This window comes from Eurypyga helias, unplaced genomic scaffold, assembly GCF_000690775.1.
Source record: "Eurypyga helias isolate BGI_N326 unplaced genomic scaffold, ASM69077v1 scaffold14399, whole genome shotgun sequence".
NCBI lineage: Eukaryota > Metazoa > Chordata > Aves > Eurypygiformes > Eurypygidae > Eurypyga > Eurypyga helias.
In genome coordinates, this window is record NW_010274075.1 from 4979 (window position 1) to 24586 (window position 19608).

General features: G+C 45.4%; 1 protein-coding gene across 1 annotated transcript in view; it reads right to left on the minus strand.

Moving 5' to 3' along the window:
- MCM3AP (minichromosome maintenance complex component 3 associated protein) overlaps nt 1-19608 on the minus strand; it is a gene marked incomplete at its 5' end in the record, with an annotated part of 23586 nt that overhangs the window by 3583 nt on the left and 395 nt on the right. Inside the window, 22 exons of the mRNA XM_010159708.1 lie at nt 573-830; nt 970-1360; nt 2662-2759; nt 3106-3364; nt 3626-3779; nt 4230-4364; nt 4984-5052; nt 5349-5546; nt 6886-7038; nt 7495-7608; nt 8164-8295; nt 9239-9321; nt 10255-10445; nt 11190-11434; nt 12532-12692; nt 13278-13440; nt 14090-14358; nt 14567-14764; nt 15278-15417; nt 16290-16486; nt 17559-17706; nt 18694-18772. Coding sequence (XP_010158010.1) covers nt 573-830; nt 970-1360; nt 2662-2759; nt 3106-3364; nt 3626-3779; nt 4230-4364; nt 4984-5052; nt 5349-5546; nt 6886-7038; nt 7495-7608; nt 8164-8295; nt 9239-9321; nt 10255-10445; nt 11190-11434; nt 12532-12692; nt 13278-13440; nt 14090-14358; nt 14567-14764; nt 15278-15417; nt 16290-16486; nt 17559-17706; nt 18694-18772 — 3835 coding nt within the window. The remainder of the gene's footprint in view (nt 1-572; nt 831-969; nt 1361-2661; nt 2760-3105; nt 3365-3625; nt 3780-4229; nt 4365-4983; nt 5053-5348; nt 5547-6885; nt 7039-7494; nt 7609-8163; nt 8296-9238; nt 9322-10254; nt 10446-11189; nt 11435-12531; nt 12693-13277; nt 13441-14089; nt 14359-14566; nt 14765-15277; nt 15418-16289; nt 16487-17558; nt 17707-18693; nt 18773-19608) is intronic.

Here is a 19608-nt window from a genome sequence, read left to right on the forward strand (position 1 = left end):
CCCCCCCAGCTTCCTTGTAGCCCCTTCAGGCACTAGAAGCTGCAATAAGGTCTCCCCGGAGCCTTCTCTTCTCCAGGCTGAACAAGCTCAACTCTCCCAGCCTGTGCCCATAGCAGAGGTGCTCCAGGCCTCGGAGCATCTTCGCAGCCTCCTCTGGACTCACTCCAACAGGTCGATATCCTTCTGATGTTGAGGGCCCCAGAGCTGGATGCAGAACTGCAGGTGAGGTCTTATGAGAGCAGAGTGGAGGGGGAAAATCCCCTTCTTCAACCTGCTGGCCACGCTGCTCTGGATACAGCTCAAGTCATGGTTGGTTTTCTGGGCTGCCAGCACACACTGCCAGCTCATGTTCAGCTTTTCATCCACCGGTACCCCTAAGTCCTTCTCCTCAGGGCTGCTCTCGATCCATTCTCCTCCCAGCCTGTACTTGTGCTTGGATCCTAGGTCCATCAAGACCATAGCTCCCTCCCTGCTATGTATCACTTGCTGCCACATATAAAGGTACCACTGCCAAGTTATTAAACACAATTATGCAAGAATTATTATCCATGCTGTAGCAAGATACACGATACCTGGAGCAAGAGGCAGTTTGGGTGGTTTCCAGTCTCTCAGTTTATGATCAATGCAGACTACCAAGATATCATCCCAAGGGATCTCATCAACAGAAGGTCCATGTCCATCTGAGTCCTCAGATGTTCTGATTTTCCACTTCTGGTAAGTTTTTCTCAGCAGATTCTCCACCTGAGACTGGATCAGCGGCCATGTGTGAGAAGAACTAGCAATCTGAGACACGTACTGAAAAATCATGTGGCAGACAGGGCGCCAGGGAGCTATGGGAAAAAAAAAATGAAGTCAGTTGCAGGAATCTGACAGAGCCAAACTACCCACCTTACAGGCTGATAGCTAACACAGCACAGGCATCAGAGAACAACACAGAGCCAAGAGGATACTGTGGCATTAAGTACCTACCACCTAATGGAGGCAGATCTAGGTATGGGATCTGGAAGGACAACACAGCCTTCTTCAGCCAGGCCAGGTGATTGGGCGTGTTCCACTGCAGGTGGGGCAGCAGCTTGTTACCCCCAGGCTCTGAAAACTCAGTAACAGGCCAAGATAAGTCACAAAGGTGCTCCGAGGATGCCACATCTGACAGAAACTGCAGCACGCTGTTGTACAGCTCTATGATGACTCCAGGCTCCTGAGACGGTAGGCCAGCTGAACGCCTCTCTTTCCAGTCATGGTAGAAGCGTTTGCCAAATTCACCATCAATCCCATCCTCAACATACTCCCAGAGGGTTTGGCTGCAGAGCTCAAGGCAGTCAGGACATTGGGAAACCAGCCAGCCCACAGCCGCAGAGATCTACAAACATACAGAACATGGGAGGTTGGAAACTGCCCTGCAGTGATCAGGACACACAGGATTCAATCTTGCAACCCTAAGACAGATGTAGCACTATTCAAGATACTAAGCAGCAAAACACAAACAAATCAACTATCATCTGCAATAGCAGCTCTCCAACTAGGTAGACACAAATTAAATTCACATGCAGCAGGCTCAGGAATAGACAAGAAAGAGGCTGTTCACAGCAGATGCAGTTGTGCTGTGGAATCCCCTGCCATAGGATGCTGGGGATGCCAAAAGCTTCTTTGGGAGATACTGGGGAGTCACAGAAATTAGCTTGGGCAGACTATATCCAGAGAAGCCATGTATGATCCTAGCAGTCCTTGAACTGCCTAAGGAGATGCAAGGTGTGAGGGTTTGTGGGGGAGCAATACCCTGCGCTTGTCTTATCTTCACCTTCTTTAGACACCATGAGAAGGGAACACAGGGCTCGAGCTGATTTTAGTCTGAGACAACTTGGCCGTTACCTTCTCCCACCTCTCCAACCTGCCCTCCCATGACACACACAAAACTACTTTAGACTAAGTATTTTTTTCCATTATGGGTTTTTTGATTAGTCTCCAGGCACTACTGCCAAGCACGTAGCAAAAACTGAAGGACAAGGGGAGAAGCTGCTGTCTGGAGGCTGTCAGGGAGAGATCCGTACAGTCTTTGCATACGTGAGAGTATAGAGGCATCCCTCAGTCCCATCCAGAAGAGGGTGATCCCAAAGCAGCCAGAGTAGATACAGAGCATCCTTTGCATTTTAGAACTAGGAGCTTACAGGTACAAAGGCTTTCCCACCACTAGTGCTCATCTGTTAGGCAGCAACAGCACCTCTGCTAGTCAAGTGTGACAGTCAGGAATGGATTTACATAATCACATGTTTTGGGCTCAGTGCAGTTTTCAGCATTACACAGAAGAAACTGTCTTATGTAGCAAATGACACTGATCTCTAGTCAGTTAAAATAGAACAGATACAAATAATGGAAAAGTAGCAGAAGTATTTGATTTCAGAATAGTTCTAGCTGATACTGGAATTGCTTAACAAGAGAGTACCAAACTCCAGCAAATTCAGGTGTGTGAAAAAAAGGGTAAGAGAGCTTTGTGAACAAGAATTATGTTATAGAAACTTCAACAGAGGAAAAAAAAAAAACCATTACACAGGACCCAGCTACAACTTAAGCTGAGAACACTGTAATTCCTTATAAGGCATTAGTAATTGAGAGGTTAATGATAAACCAGACAGGTATCTCGACATGGCAAGTTACTGTTCTTACCCTTCTGGTGCCTTCTAAGTCATTGATAGAACCGGGGAGCTCAACGATGGTGTAGTCTGAAATAAGCTGAGCTGAAACCAAGTCCTGCAGCATCAAACCTTAAAAATAAGAAAACTCGCCTTAGACAGAGAACTGAGCAGGGATCTCCTACTCCGACCTAGTCGCACACTCTGCACACATTCACAGCATCACGTGTCCATTCTTCCCCACACTCCCAGGATGCCTGCAAAGGAAAACTGGAACCCAAAAGAAAGGTCATTTCTTTCCATATTGATCAAGTTCTTATGGCTTCTGGATTTCTGCGAGGCTGAGAAGCATTGTACTTCAGCCTCTCCCTTTCCTAGATGCTGTATTTGAGAGACTGCACTAGCTGCAACAGTTCTGCTTGGGGCAGCCCTAAAACCTTCCCCATGGGTTTTTCAAGGCACAGAAATAATCACATACCTTCTTCTACTTCCTTCTCCGTGGTCTTCTCTTCCTGACCAGGGACTAGAACCACCAGGGGAACTATTGGGTGGAAAGGTTTGGCCTGAAGCAACTGTTTCAACTGCAGCAAAGCTGACAGCCAGTAAACATCATCTTCTGCAACATCTTCGCTCCTAATACGAGGGGGCAGGAGGAGAACGACACCGCTGGTTCCAAGCAAGTCTTTCTGCATCTCGGCTGTGTCAAGCTCAGGGGCGGACAGCGCGCCATGTGCCACCTATACAAGATGACAAAGGCGGTGAGATGACTGAGGTACTAACTACTGCTCTGTATTCAGGCAGATATTTACTCAGTTGACTTGAAACAATGAAAAAAAATATCCATCTTTTTTTCAGACCTTTTCAACAACCCCATCCCGCCCAGTATCACCTCCCTCCAGCTGAGGATACGGTGTGAAAAGCCTTCTCACAACATCCAATGGGAAAGCACACCCTGCTTTTACGGCCTGTTAAAGCACCACGAAGCTGCTCTTACCTACCTTTATACACACACCAACTGTAACGCTCCTGCTCCCTCGCATGCCAGGAGAACTAAATAGCGTCAGTGTTTGAATTCTGCCTTCTGTATGTGAAGTGTTGTTCTTCCAGCTTTTCTCTCCCATAAATTTGGCTTTCAACCAATCCACCAGTACTCTAGTAAACAAGAAAAGAGTGGGCTTTCGAGGGCTTTTGGTTTAAAAAATGGCATTTTAGGGGTTGAGCACCAGCATCTCCAAGACACCACAATCTATCATAACCCCACCGTTCATATTGCTTGTATTTTACTAAATAGCTATTAGATGTCCTAAAATTATCCACACTGCTACAGATCAAGCTTTTCTGTTTTCCGTATAAGAAAAAGAAATTCAGTGAGCTATGTCAGGAGAAGACACAGACAATTGCAATAAGTTACAGCTCTGTTCTTCTGAGTGCTCTGGAGAGAAAAAAAACCAAGCTAGAAGCTTGACACGGTACAGGAAAAAAGAAATATACATCAAGTATATGTATATCAATATATATCAAGTATCATGTATACTACCACTACTCTTCTATTTGACTGCCCTGTTTGAGAAAAGGACACAGAAAATCAACTCTTTTACTTACCTGTTGGGATCATTCTCTACATATTCACCATCACTTGGCAAAACCAATAGCATTTTCCAAAAAAAGTGTTCTTGCTGAACTGGAATATGTTCAGTGATCAATGAGACAAGGTCCAGAGGAGTCCAAGCTAAATCACTTAAAGAGAAACAGAAGCTGGTAAAAAGACCCCCTCGTGAACATTCCCACTTGGTGAATGTTTCTCTTGCTTTGAGCAAGTTACAATACTGTACGTAGCTGCTGTCCAGTTCCAACAGTCTAATTCTTTAGATGGCCCACCTACCTCACCACAGACCAGAGGTTTTCAAGAACTGCAGCTGCTAAATCAGTTACCCAAACTTTACTTTGAGGATTGTGGGACTGTATGTGTATTGCTTCACCTCCATGCTGCTTCACTATGCTGCTCCAATTAATACACAGACCATCAGAGCGCATGATAAGCCAGAAGGCAGATCTCCGGCTGCACTTTAAACATCTAGGTATCAACTTCTCTGTGCCACAAGGCCGGCTCGCAACAGCTCATTCACCCCTCTTCCCCTACACCCTATTCCCAGGCACAAAAAACCCCATAATATCCATCAGAACCTTAAAGTTACACCCATGGCAATAGGCTAAACACTTAAGAATTCATCTTCCAGAAACAAGGCTGCAAGTAGACGTTCAAGCATGATTTGCCACTCCTTACTGACATTTTTGAGATCTGGCATTTCTGTTACAGTTTGCCTAGACAGAGAACAAGTACCAAACACCAACATACCTTAACAATTGCTGGTAGAAGTGCTGAACTTTAATTTCGTGCACTGTCTTGTTTCTTAGCCAATTCAATCTGGAAACAAAAGATTCTGGGTTGTAATTTTTGGTATAAACCAAGTGTTTCTTAAGTCTGGTTAAAATACCAAGACCTGAGAAGTACTGCAGACACTTCAGAAAGTTGACGTTAGTAGAAGGATTTATTTGGATTTTCAGTCTTTGTCATGGCATTTGTGAAGAACAGGTCTTTTGAGGAGCATTTAAGAACAGTTCTGCAAAGCCATTAACAATCACAGTGGAAGAAGAGATCTACTTTGTAACTTAACTTCCAAAATCAACCAGATTGCCAACTGTCTGTAGAAGAATGCTTACTTTGTGCAAGAAATTCCCAGCTTTCCTCCATTCCCCAGGTTTACAATTCTCTTGCACAAGTTCTCCATGGTTATAGGCCACTCAGCACTGGGGGACAGTGCTTTCAGCTTATTTTTTGGATCTGCGCAACAGGGAGCAGCTGGAAACGCCCTCATTTGACGTTTCAGCTTTGTTCGGGCTGCCACAGCCTCCCTCCACCTTTGGAAGAGAAGAGATAAACAGGTCACATTCATAAACTCTTCTGCAGACCAAACAGGCTTTCTCATCTTGGCTCTTCAGACTGGACCGGGCTCTCAAACACCCCACGAGTCAGTCTGCCCAGGGGACAGCGTGCTCAGGCCACACTTCTGCATGCAGCCACAAAGCCAGAGCTCAAACAGAAACCTGCCAGCTGTATGCATGCAGTGTCCAAACCCAGCAGCCTTGTACCCCGCTAAAAAACAACCCACAACCTAAATGCAGACAAAAAGGAAGCGGCCTTCTGCTTCGCAAGCTGCACCTTGCTGTCAGCGGGCAGACAGATCGCAGGAGGGAAGCAGGACTGACCCTCTTCCATCTCATCCCTGGCTCAGCTGTCCTAGCTGTGCTCCCCGGGCAAGAGTTCAAGCTTAGTTTTCCTTGCCCGTTTTCAGCGTGTTTATCCCTAGCACATAAAGCATTTTACAAGTATCCGTTACAAAGCTTCTCTGATATCTCAAGCACCTGCTGAAAATACTTTTGCAACATCTGCTGCAGTAAGGCAGGCATGCCTCTCTGTCTTTTAAAGGAACACTTAAAAATGCAAGTTCACCACCAAGGAGAAAACACACAATGAAACCCTTATCATTAAATGTTTGTATATTTTTCTATGATCAAATGATTCCAAATGAGTGGCACCCAATAGAGTTATAACAAAAAATGCCAATTTATGAATTAGAAATCTTTTACTTCAGGTATTATCAAGGCTTATAAAAAGTATTCCTGCATCATCCAATTTTCTTGACTGCTGCATATACACTTGTTTCACATTATCTTCAGGCTCCTCCTTAGCCTTCCTTATCGCACTGAAGGCTATTTACAAGCACCCTGAAGAGACACATGAACTCAATTTTAGGACAAAAACAACTCTGCAAGGGAAGGTGCTCCACAGCAAAGGGACTAGCCTGTTGCTTCCTCTTTAGCAGTGAGAAACGCCACCTGGAATGCAGCTCAGCCTGACCGTGCTGGGGCAGCACAGCACAGGATGAACCTCTGCCTTGGAGTACCGTACACTGAGCACAACCAGAAAAACAGGTGTCTCACAGAAAGAATACAAGGAGAAATTACAAGTTTTTAGATAGGATGAAGCCGAAATCTCCTTCCAAGCTCATTACCTGACTCCAACGAGGTTTGCTCCCCTCCCCACATACAACTGAGTAACTTAGAGCCTAGCACTAGGACTGCAAGTCTACCCTTACAGTGGGGACAAGGCAGCAAAAACTGTCTCCAGTTCAAACTATTAACTACTCCATGCCAGTGCTTCCAAGGAAAAGAGTTGTGTCACAGGCTGGCAACTCACCGTTGCAAGTACTTGCAGAAACACTGGAGCTCCTGAAGGGTTTCCTTAGCAATCTGGAAAATCTCATCCTCCAGAAATAGGTCCATGACATCACCACAGACTGCTTCAGAACACCGGGCAATACGGGCTTGCCGGTCTCTTTCTAAGGCATATCTAGTCCAAAACAAAACAAACCAAGACCTCAGCAAATGCCACTACAATCAGCTGAGGTGCAAACAGGGAAAGCATCACGTTTATCAAAGGGGAGGGACTTCCCCCACTTCTACAGCCCGTATCAAGAAGGCCTGTAATCAATTAGAAGTCATTCAAGTAATACACTGATTACAGGCTTTCAAAGAAGAGTCCACAAGAGCCCACAGCTGAGCCGTTAAGGGAGTCACAGCTTTTTCCCCAAAGCCTCTATTCCCTCCACCCCAGAGGACCCCTGCCGCCTGACAGCGTGACTACAGACTGGCAGCTGCCCTGCTATCAAGTGCAGTGTCTCTCTCTCCAGCTTGCTGAAGATGACCTCAGAGAGGGCCAAGCAAGAGGGCCAGCACTGCCTGACAAATTCTTGCTCTTGGGAAAGCAGCCTACAGCAAAGTACAGCATTCACCGCGTTGTACGTACTTTAACTCATTGGTTGAAGCTTCTTGAACACTCTCCTGCAGTATTTCTTCCATTAACTCCATACCCACCAACTGGCTCAACTGCTTTATTAACTGTTCTCTTTCCTGCTTTTGCCTGGAAGGACAGAGAAGGATTTGCACAAGTGAGAAGATTTACACTGGCAGATCTGCTGCTTAGTTACACAAGCACTACACACAGTGTCAGATGGGTTAATTTGTCTAAAACTGAGTTCCCCCACTAGCTCACTTCTCTCTTTAATCAACCCTGCACGGAGCCAGGTTTCCCTCAAAAATACGGATAACAATGGGGTTATTTTATTCTTATCCCAGTAAGCCAGCTCACTCGGAAGGAAAAGTTCCTGCATGCAGCAGGGCTGGGATGCATCTCCCTCTCTGGAAGCTCTGGGTGAACAGAAGTTCCCAAAATTCCCACCCATCATTTTCATAGTGGTTGTGTCAGGCCACCAAAATAGCAATCACCTGAGAACACAGGGGGACAGCCTGCCTGCACGATCTGAGGGCAAGGCGAGACAGAGTGCTGTCAGCGTGGCAGAAAGACAACAGGGCCTGAGCACACGTGCAAGGACTCGGGTCAGCATCAGCGGTCATTACACTGCTTAAAGGTGGCGTACGCAGCCCACCCTGTCCCGCAGCAGGAGCAGCGACTCACCTCTCTTCCTCCACTCTGCGCTTTTCCTCTCTGACACGCTCCCTTTCCGTGCTAAGCACGCTTCCAGCCACTTGTCGGAGGATCTCCCCCATCACTTCAGCCACAAGGTCCTCTACAGTGGACTCTGAGGCACTGTGCAGAAAACAGCAAATCTCTTGGGAAAGGCAGGAAGTTTTCATTCAAAGCCCTGTGCTTGTGCCTTTCCTCAAGCACAGCCTCGTTCTGCTGTCATGGCAGGCTGACTCCAGCCACCAGTCAAACAACCACACATTGCTACTGGCTCACTTCCCTCCCCATGCCGGGATAGGGAAGAACATAGGAATAACAAAAGCAAGAAAATCCATGGATTGAGATAAAGACAGTTCAACAGGTGAACGGAGCAGGGGGGAGGAATCAAACCCCACAGCCCCACCAAGCAAAGAAAAGGCAGTCAGCCACCACCCCCCCCCAGGCAGACCAATGCCCAATCCAGCCTCCAGTCAAGAGAAGGCAGAAAACTCCACCACCTTCTTCCTCTAACCCACTTTTACTGCTCACCATGATGTTACATGCTATGGACTATCCCTCTGCTCAGCCTGCATCAGCTGTCCCAGCTGTTTTCCCTCCCAAACCTCTTGCACACCCCAGGCCTACTCACGGTGGGTGGTAGAGAAGCCTTGACACCGTGCTCTACAGCAATAACCAAAACATCAGTGCATCAGTAACACTGTTTTGGTCACAGACCCATACCTACAACTCTACCAATTGCCTTGGAGAGGAAGTGTTATTAGAAGCAGAGAAGCAGGACTTCCTCCTCTTCTCCCCCTTTGGGCACCTTCCCTTCCATAACACGTTTCTCGTGGTGGCAGCGAGCGTCACACAAGGCAAGGCTGAGTGTGTTAGGCTAGCTGGCGTGTAACAGAGGTGGCAGACACCTGAAGAAAGGTCTGCTTTCCCCTCAGCGGTATCAGTAAGGCCATCTCCGCTACAGACCTCGCCTTGCTCCATTTTAACCACCTTCACACACGGTGCTGCTACGGCACATTGCCGCTTTGATGACTGACTCCAGGAGGTACCAGCAACAAACGCTCTTTACCAGACAGCGGCCGTCGCGTAAGCCACTCCTGCCTCTCCTTTGAGGACGTCGTGCACGAGCCCATCCACCACTTCAGCGATGTCCTATGACACAGCAGAGGAAGCAGTTGAAGCAAGATGCGGTCCTGCTTAGGGATGGCCTGGGTGCACACGTGAACTGGGAGGGAGGCCTTTCAGCCTTGTTTAACTGGTTCTAACTGGCAACATCACCTGTATTCCTCCTCCAACTAAGCTAACCATCAAAGAACAGCCTGGAAATGTTAGATTTAAACAAAAGCAGCTTTCTGTATTAAATATGGACAAGTCAAGTCAGAAAAAACAGCTAAAGTGGATTTGAGAGGGATTCCTATTTTTGTACTTGAGAGTTTTTCCTAGAGTTGCCATTGCTCTACAAGTTCCAATTGATTCAATTCCAAATGACCAGGTCTGATCTCCACTGAAACGTAGCCACGTTGAGATAGGATACAGCAGCTGTACTTCACAAAGCAAGGGGACTCCTCGCCCTGGGTTGAGCATCAGGACATTATCTAAACGTGTGGAAGGAGAGAAAGGGGAACGGCACAGATAGATGGGGTACACCCAACGTTAACAGTCTTCTGCAGTTATCTGCACAATAAGAAACTTTGTCAGTCACTTGAAGTATGTGCTGTTAACAAACAACTCATCATTATTCACTAAAGCAAAGCCTGCCTACTTGATCAAGATAATCACTTACTGATTCTGTCCTTAGCGGCTGCTAAACAGACAGGACCTGTTTATCCTACGGAGGAGTCTGAGCAAGCACTACATTTTCAGGCTTGCACCTGAAATCACTCAAGACTTCCTCTTTTCAGAACAGTTCAAGGTAACAACTTCTCAAGGTACCCACAGCACTGGAGCAGGGAGTGTCTCTCTTTTTGGCTCGACGCAACACATGCAGATTCTGGAAAACTAAAACAACCTTAAGGCAGCAGCCGCCTTCTTTACATTTCACAGATCTTTCCCCAGTACTTCACGACGGTTTCAAAATTTCCTTACTGTGTCTGTGTAGGCAGGCTGAGGCTTTGAAGGGAGAGGCTCAGGCTGTCCAGCGGGCTGGGAGATTGCCTGTGCAGAAGGCAGCGTTGGCACAAGCTGACGAGGTAACAGCGAGGGTAGGAGATGCGCTGGGGGCTGTGCTCTTACTGCTGCAGGATCTAAATCAACGCCTTTGCCTTCCACTCTTCCTTCTTGGGAGTAGGGGAAGAGAAAGTTAAGAAAACCTGTTCAGTCACCAATAGAAGTATTCTCACTTTCAAAAGCTGACTTGTTCAGTCACCAATAGAAGTAAAAGTATTCTCACTTTCAAAAGCTGACTTGTCTGACAGATCTCACCAGGTCTTAAAACAAGTCCATGACAGAAGCTTGCTGCCTTAAAGTTAAAAATAGATTGCAGAAACTAATTTATATTTTATATAAAACATTCAAAAATGTCATTGCATGTTACCTCCAATATGAAGTGCGTACATTTCCAATAAAACAACTGTTTTCAGTACACATAGCACGTACGCACACCTCTAATAAATGCAAAACGTGTACTTTCAACAGGCGGAAAAGCAGCACACAGTCAGCCAACTTTAAAACCACCACAATCATACACACAGTGGGAACAGACAGCTGCAAAACAGAATCTGCAAACTGAAAAGGGAAACTGGCTGAGGGAGCCAAATATCTAGTTATTTCACCCATGCTGGCAAAATTGCACTTGTTTCTGCTAGTACATTTCCTGTACTGAGAAATGATTTATTTTAAATCACGAAGTTTCTTAGCCTTTACAGGTACCTAAGTACATTTAAATCAAAACATACTTTCATTGCACCAAAATCTCAACCCATGAGCCTCAAACAGTTTCTGCTTTGTAAAATAAAGGCACTCACAGAACTGACTCAGCAGTATGTTCCCAACCTATACTTAAAAAGCCTGTTAGCTCTTACCTGTTGCTTCCACACCGGATCTTTGGCTACTACTAGCGTGATCCACAGACGTGCCTCCGCCAGTATACTTGTTCTGACCATTGAAGCTGGACACAGGCATGTGCTGAGGCACCGGGGGCAACGGCCCACCGTTTACAACTTCCCCAATGGAGACAGCTAGCTTCTGGCTGACAAACACTGATTTACATGGTTTGGGTAGTCCGTCTGGCTCCAAGAAAGCAGAGCGATTCAGCTCTATGTAAGCACTAGGGAAAAATAAATAACAGGAGTACATCCTCAAAGCGGCAGTAACCTACAGGTTTTCAGTTGGACAGCCTAGCAGGGCAAAGCGAGACAGTCACTGGGCACTCAGGATTGCTCCCTATAGTCTAGGTCTCGATCTGCAGCTGGAACCAGAGCAGGGAAGGCAGAGAGCACTGTCCTCATAGCTATCTTTGCAGGACAGAGCTTCCCAGACAAGCTGCACTAACTTGGCACCCTCGTGGACTGTTTTGTCCCTTTCTCCTTTTAACTTTCATCCACTGTGATGTACGATCCACATACATTTTACCTACATTACAGTCTTGGCATCTATCAGGTAGACTATCTACAGAAGTCATTTTACAGGCTGCAATCTTCCTCCAATCTTGGCACCTGTAGTCTGGCCAATTTATTACCTCAAAACAGAACACTAACAGGAAATAAAGCACTAACTGGCACGCTCAAGCTTTTTGCCTTCTCTCATTTCTTGAGACTGCAAGGCTGTATGAGCACACAACATATGTATTTCCACAGCAGACTGTGGCCTTCAACATCCTCTAAAAGCTGGTTTGCACTGTTCAGCTTCATCCCATCCCACAAGTTAATTAAGATAATTTTCTTCTGGGTTATCCACAATGTCTCTTTCTAGGCAGGAAGTCCCTGGAGTCCAATGGAGACAGATATGCAATCTCTCCTTTGGGGAAAATGTTTTCCTTGCTTTTCACCACCTTCCAGAAGGTTGAAGGAATTTTGCATTCCTGAAATCACTGGTCACCTTATCAAACTAATTAAAAAAGAAAAAATAATGCAAGGACAAACAAAGCTATTGCAGAAAGTCACAGTAGTTTCAGGGATACAGACCCCCTTTTCTTGAGGGAAAGATCCAAATGAATTAACTTTTCATAATTACAGCAATAAAACCAGAACAGATTATTAAAATTCGCACCCATCACTATCCTAGTGTTTTGCTTATGGAGCCCAGCCCCTACCCTTTACCCGTTGTTTCCTTTTTCTGGTTGCAAACTCCAAATGCCTGTCCACATTAACGCTCCACCCAACACCAGGCATCCCAAGGCACAGACACCTGTTTCCTTACACTTACCCATCAGATACACTCAGGCCGTAATAACTTATGAAATCGGTTGCCTCCTCACAATCTTTGAAGAGCAGCATGCGGACCAGGTGATCCAAGGGAAACACCGTACATCTCTGGGTGCTCACAGTGTAGGCAATATTGAGAGATTTGAGAGCGTCTTTACGAATCTGGGCGGGGGTGGGGGGTGGTGGGGGTGTGGAAGAGAAAAGAAAAAAAGCCACGTAACTACTTAGACACCCCCAAATGTACTATAAAGCGTAGTACAAACACGAACAACCACGCTTAAAAGAAATCAGTACTTTGTCAAATATCCACACAAACAACTATTCGGATTTAATTTTGGTTTGAAACTCCACGTGCTTGCTTTCTAGGTTCTGCTCCTCATTTTAAGCATATCCCTTCACGATTCTTGTGCAGAAACAGCTTGCAAGGGCTTCTGAAAGCGTAGGTTGACGTTTCCCTTGCAAAAGTCTCAGGCCTGCTTCACTGCTTCCCAGTTATTTTCAGGGGAAATAGTATGTATTTGTACCCAGTTATGGGGAAAAACGTCAAGAAGAACATTTTAGTATTTGTCTTCTGTATCGCAGCAAAAGACTCTTGATAAATTTTTTCAATGCTTCCAAAGAAGCAAGAATATTATCTTTAAAGCTAAATATCTACCAAGTTTTCTGCTAAGAAGAATTCCTCCCAAATGGCCCAGACTGTTTTATCCAAGTAACACTTTAAAAATTACCCATCTGCCTTTTTCTCACCTGGTTGAAGTAGCAGTGTAAGAGACAGGCATTCAGATAGGAAGCTGCCTGCACTAACTTGAAAAACCTCACAAAGTTGTTGCTGTTTAATGCAGCAAAAGCTTGAACAGCAAATCTAACTTCAGGAGAGTTTCTAACCTCTGGATGAAACTGCTGTACTTCTCTGTGGAAACAAAAGACAGAGACAAACCTTTTGCTTCATTATGAACAATCACAGCTCAACAGCAAACTTTAACAGAATTAAAATTAGGAACTTTTCAGTGAGACATGAGACTCTTGTTCAGAACCAGCAGCTGTCAATTAAATTTGCAGCACTATTTACTGGCCATTAATCTTCTAACAATGCTTGTGTAATTGTTTAGGTACAGTACTCTCCAGTGTCTAGGAGGAAAGGCAGTTAACAGACAAGCAGAAAAGTAAAAGTATGACTCTGTCCACAAAAGGCTTTTTGCTTGGTTCTACTGCAGATAAAGCAGTAAAGCTTGGATACCACTTGGGGAAGAGAAGAATTTTTTTTGTGATTGAGAGTAGTGAAGATTTAACTCTTTTACTTTGTTTTTTTTACTACTTGCAGAAGCTCTAGTGTGTTATTCAGTGAGACAAAACAAAGCTTCCTCCCCCCCTTAAAAAAAGACACTTCTTAAAACGATGTAATTGAAATATTCAAATAAAGCATTAACGACAACACACTTTCTTTGGCAAAAAAAATTCTTGCCACTAAGATCACTTCCATTAAAATTTGTCTGGACTTAATCCTAATCTCAATTCTTTCCAGAGGCAAAGAGAAAACAAGTGATACCCATTATTCCCACCTGAGAATATCACCCTTGTTGAGATTCAGCAAGACATTATAACCTCTGAACTCTGCCTCACTCTTGCAGTAAACCCCCTTGTTAGCCAGGTCCTGATACATCTCCTTCAAGCTCTGCAGGCATTTAGTCATGTTCTCATTGTTGATTTTGGCATCAAAGGAGGACATGGGCTCTTCGCAGAGGTGGTGAGCACAATGGATGTGAAAGCGAGTGCACTTCTCAATCAGAGACACCATCAGCGGGTTGCAGAGGTGTTGCTGGGTTATGTCCTAATCAGAACGATAAAAGAAAGCAACACAGGTATTTTTAAACCCCAGTTGAAGAGCATAGCCATCCGGCACTACCTCTGGAAAACTCATTTCAACCATGCTTTGAGTCACTTTGCAACGCAAAACATCTGAATTACTACTGCGTTTAGCTTTAGAGCATTACATGATCTTTGCTTTCTATCAAACACCTCCATCCACCAGCCCTTACCTTTCTTATCCCACGAGTTCTGTTCCAGACAAAGTCATACCACTCTCGGTAGTTTCCTTCTCCTTGATCCATAATGTTTGTCACCAAATAGTCCATGGTCATGCTCAACACCTCAGAGGGTCTCAACTCATGGGGCAAAGGTTCCTCCTGATCTGCTGAAGACCTGCTATACTCTTTGATTGCTGCTGCATGATCTACCTGAGATGTGGAGAAAAAGAATCAAAGTCCAAGGAGCACCTTCAACTTCTCAACGAGTACAGAGGATTTCATCCCATCCATGCCTTCACTTTTGGAAGGAGCAGAGTATTAAAGGCCTTTCTCCACTGTTCATACTAGCAGCCCATGTCCATTCTGCTACAATACACCAAATACATTTTATTTGCTTTGATGACAGGATCCTAAGTGTTGACAGCCTCAAACTCATAACCTTCAAAACCGTGTGTACCGCTGCCCTATAGTTTCAGAACTATAGCTCTAAAAGCCTGTCTGTAGCTAAATAAAAGACATGACAGTGAAAAAGCAATTCTCTAGCCTTCTTGTTTTACAATGAAGAATTGAAAGATGCTAATGAAACAGCCTACAGATTTTTTTTTTCCCCACCAGAATTAACCCTGTAATCAACTAAACAGCATCGACAGCTTTATATAAGCAGCAAGCAAACAGATGCCCTGGGAATGCCAAACCCCTGCACCCAGAGGAGAGGGCTCATACCTTGTCGGATCCTAAAAGCAATTCAAAGATACTGAGTTGGTTTCTTGTCTCCCTCATGTAGCGCTCTTTTTCAGGACACATGTCCGGACAAGTGCCAACAACAGTTTTTGCTTTGCCAAGATCAGTCCTTTTTATTCGAGCTAAAAGAAAAAAAAAAATTAAGAATGAACACTAAGCATCTCTCTCTATTTTTTTCATGACAAGCTGTTACCCTGATGGGCCACAACACAGCCCTCAGCACGCCAGAAACCTCAGCCAGAGCCCGTCAATGAGTGGATGTCAGGAAGTATATAGCTAAGGCAAGAGATCACAACAAAAAGCAGATAGGAATAGGTGTCTCAAGACTCCCATCCTACCTCTACTCAGAGCAAGGCTGTACCCACAGCCTGGGGTTGTCAGAAACGCACAGGACGAGGTTTCGCCCGCCCCGGAGCCTGTCCCAGGGCTGCACTGCTCCTCTGGGGAAGTTTCTCCTTTATCCGCCTGGATATCGAGAGTTTTGGTGAAGAGACTGAAGCCTCTAAAAAGACACCAAACGTTCTGTATCCTAACAGCCTATCCTGTTTTGTGCCCTAACTAAGCACCGGTGATTTCCCAATTCCATGTCAAGTGGCCAAGAAACTGCCAATATTAAGACTAAGAAATTAAGAGCAGGCTCAGCTTTGAAGTGGCAAGAACCAGATGGAAGGGTTTACAACCCAGCACTGTGAAACAAAGGGTCATTTCTTGAAACAATGACCAGCTTCGTAATAGTTTGGATTCAGAAAAACTCCACTAGGCTTTGGGTAGCTTTCTTACTGCAATAAGTAAAACAGATCCTTAGGTGTTCTACAGGTAGTTAACATACACAACAATCCCTCACAATAGAAGGCTATCTTACAGACTGCTCTGTATTATACTCTCTCCTTAAAAGCCACTTCCATAATATCACAACAGCTTTGGAACAGACCCTGAACACTTATTTCCTTCCAGCAGAGGAGCCGACATCACGCTCATTAACTCCTGTAATTACCTTGTCGCATGATTTTGTCCCTTTGGTCCAAAAGACGGTATCTTTCCTCAGATGTTTCGGCCACTAATCCCACCAGGTTACTAAGAGATGACAACGATGCTCCCAAGGCCTCTGAGCTCTGCCCTTCAGAACTAGAATCAAACAGATCCGCTTCGAACTGCAGCACCTTTCGCAGACCAGGCTTCTTTGCCGGAGAACTAGAAGCAGAACAACTTTATTACGCTAATGCATACGCCAGCCTTCATCAGTTCACTGCTCTTTAGGATGTCAACACCTCTGTTGAGAGGAACATTTTGTTCACCAGGCAAGGCATCAAATAAAGGAAGCATGCATCGACGTGTGAAGATTGGGAGCACTGGGAGTTAATCTGGTTAAACCCTCAGCACTGCCTTGACAGCAGCACCAAGCATTCTTGATCGTGGTGAAAGCTCCAACCTTCCTACAACACAAATGGTATTACCGAGTGTCTTAGGAGCAGACAGACCCAGACAGCTGTTGCAGCATTTCTGCATTACTAAGGAACAGCAGTTTGTATTTTAAACCAGGAACCAGCCTGACCTTTGGTGTGAAAAAACAAACCCACAAATGCTTCCTATAGCAACGGAGATTATTGAAAGATATTACAGGGCCCAGATACAAACATGTGGGTTTTTTTTAAAAAAAAAAAAAGAAACATTCATTTCTTCACAACATATTACTAACTTTACAATTCTGCGGCTCTGCACGCCAAATGACCTTTGTCAAACCAGAGACATCGTTACCACAGAAAGACGACAAACCCACCACTTCAGCATCTGACGCAGAACCCGGGAATTCCTGTGCGAAGGCCACTCACTTGACGTGAGACAAAGGCACGACCCCAGCTCACCAGCTACTCTGAAAAGCTGATTCTCATGCCACAGGACTGTAACTGCCTACAAATGAAACTCCTCACTTCAGAAGTTCACTTAACCCTGGCCACAGAACTGCCTGTCCTAGGCTCTGCACCGTTTCATTCAGTTCCCTTACGCCTCGCTATTGTGGGTGTTGTTACTCATGAGCAAAATACTCAAAAGAAATACGCAGGACAAAGTAAAAGGCCTTAATGAGCAGTTAGAAGCATCTTTCTGACAAAGCACGAGATCTGTGAGCTTGTAATTCAGCCAAACAAGAAGAGACAAGAGAAGCAGGCTCACAGATAAGAACATGGCTATTCCCATGACCACCCACTGATCATTTCCCCATCCAGCCCGTTTCCTGCAGGATGGATTCCCAGAGGAGCAGACGTACCTTTTACCAGGCATGACACCGCTGGCAGAGGATCTCACTAGGGGTTTTCGAAGCGGGGAATGCTGATAGCTTTGCTCCTCACTGCTTTGCCTTCCTTCATCTTCACCTGCTTTCTTCTCCTTGGATGAAAATTCTCTTTTTGCAGGACCTGAAGGGACAAACAAATATGAAGCCAGGTACTTGCCAAGTGGTGAGCAGTTTATTTAAAAAATATTATCAGAAAATAAAACTAATGTCATTCACATCCTACAGACTTTAACAGCACAGTAAAATGACAAAGGTGAACAGGCACCCTAGTAGCTGCTGCTTGAAGATGTTAACTCACAGGAAGAGAACCCTGCAGCTGTCTATTTTCTGTGAAGGCAAGTTTGTGGTTGGTCAGGGCTGTGGTGAACCATTCATTTGCTGACAGCTGAAGTGTGTGCCCAAGCCAGGATCTCAGACATACACCTGCAGCACTCAAACCTAAAAGAAGCACTTGACAATTCAAGTATTTGCCCAGGGAGTGAACAGCAAATGCTCACAATCTTCAGTTCTTTTGCATGGCTGAAACAGCATTTTGGCTCAGATCAAGCAAAAGGCTTTAGATAACAGAAATTTAAGAAAGAAACAGCGCGATTTCTGACTGTGACTTGCAGTCACTCGCTTAAAACTTTCTCAGTACCAGAGGACAGTACTGCAGATGCTGGAAGTTTACACTTACAAAAGCAACTAGGTTACTGCACAAGAGAAAGGGCCTCCAAGGGCAAAGACACCCTTTCTGGCACTCAGGGTTCCCAAATCATAAGACATTAAGAGGCTGCGAAATTATTCTGGAAGCAGTTACATGCTTTACCCTCTTCTTTTTCCCCCTCCCCTGCAGTCATTATTAGCCTTTGCCACAGACACAGCTGGGATGTCACAAAATGCAGAACAAGTACTGTTACGCTTCTGTAAAGACTATCCCTCAATGCTCCCAGAAGCTCTGCGCACCAGTCTGACTAGCAAGACAGAGAACTACTGTACTTCTGGAGCTTTAACGTTCCTACTGAGGAGATCATCTCTATTGTTCTCAGCACACCAGGAAACAAGAGCACAGCACACGGCACACCATTTATCTATCACCCAGCAACCGTATCTGGAAACACAGGCTTACTTGTTTTCTTCTTTTGCCAAAAGGTTACTATGTCTTTGTGCAACTCTTTCGCTTTTTTCCTGGCAAGAGCTGCAGAGGCCTGAAAGAAAACAGAACATCAAATTTGTTACAACATGGAGCACTACAACACCAAAACGCACAGTGCAGTTTTTACTAGCTTCCATACAATTCTCATTGCTGCATTTTAACCTCTCATTTAAGACTGTAACCAGGACTGTTTTCCACTTGAGTTGCTGCTTTCCTAAGAGTTACAGCAAGCTTAAAGCACTCAAGGCCACACAGCCCCTGAACTGGCTCCTCAACACACCTCAGCACCAACGTTAACAGCAGTATTCCCAGTGAGCCGGTCGCTGCAGAGATTGCATGAGCTCGCCCTTGGTGCTGCTGAGCCTGAGCAAGAAGGCAGCAGCAGATGGAATTGAGGTGAGATAAACAGGGAAGATCCATTTGGTGTCTGAGCCGGATGCTAACAGAACAGCTAGAGCAAGGCAGAGGTCTGGCAGCTAGCACAATTTAGGTGCCACTCAGTACCTTTCTACCCCTGTCCATAATACAGGGCTCACGATACAAAGCTTATCTCTAGGCAAATCATAGAATCACAGACTGGTTTGGGTTAGAAGGGACTGCAAAGCCCATCCAGTTCCAACCTCCCTGCCATGGGCAGGGACACCTTCCACTAGGCCAGGTTGCTCAAAGCCTCATCCAGCCTGGCCTTGAACACTTCCAGGGATGGGGCATCCACAGCTTCCCTGGGCAACCTGTGCCAGTGCCTCACCACCCTCTCCGGGAAGAGTTTCTTGACGAAATCCAACCTAAATCTCCCCTCTTTCAATTTAAACCCGTTACCCCTTGTCCTATCACTACGGGTCCTTGTAAAAAGTCCCCCCCAGCTTCCTTGTAGCCCCTTCAGGCACT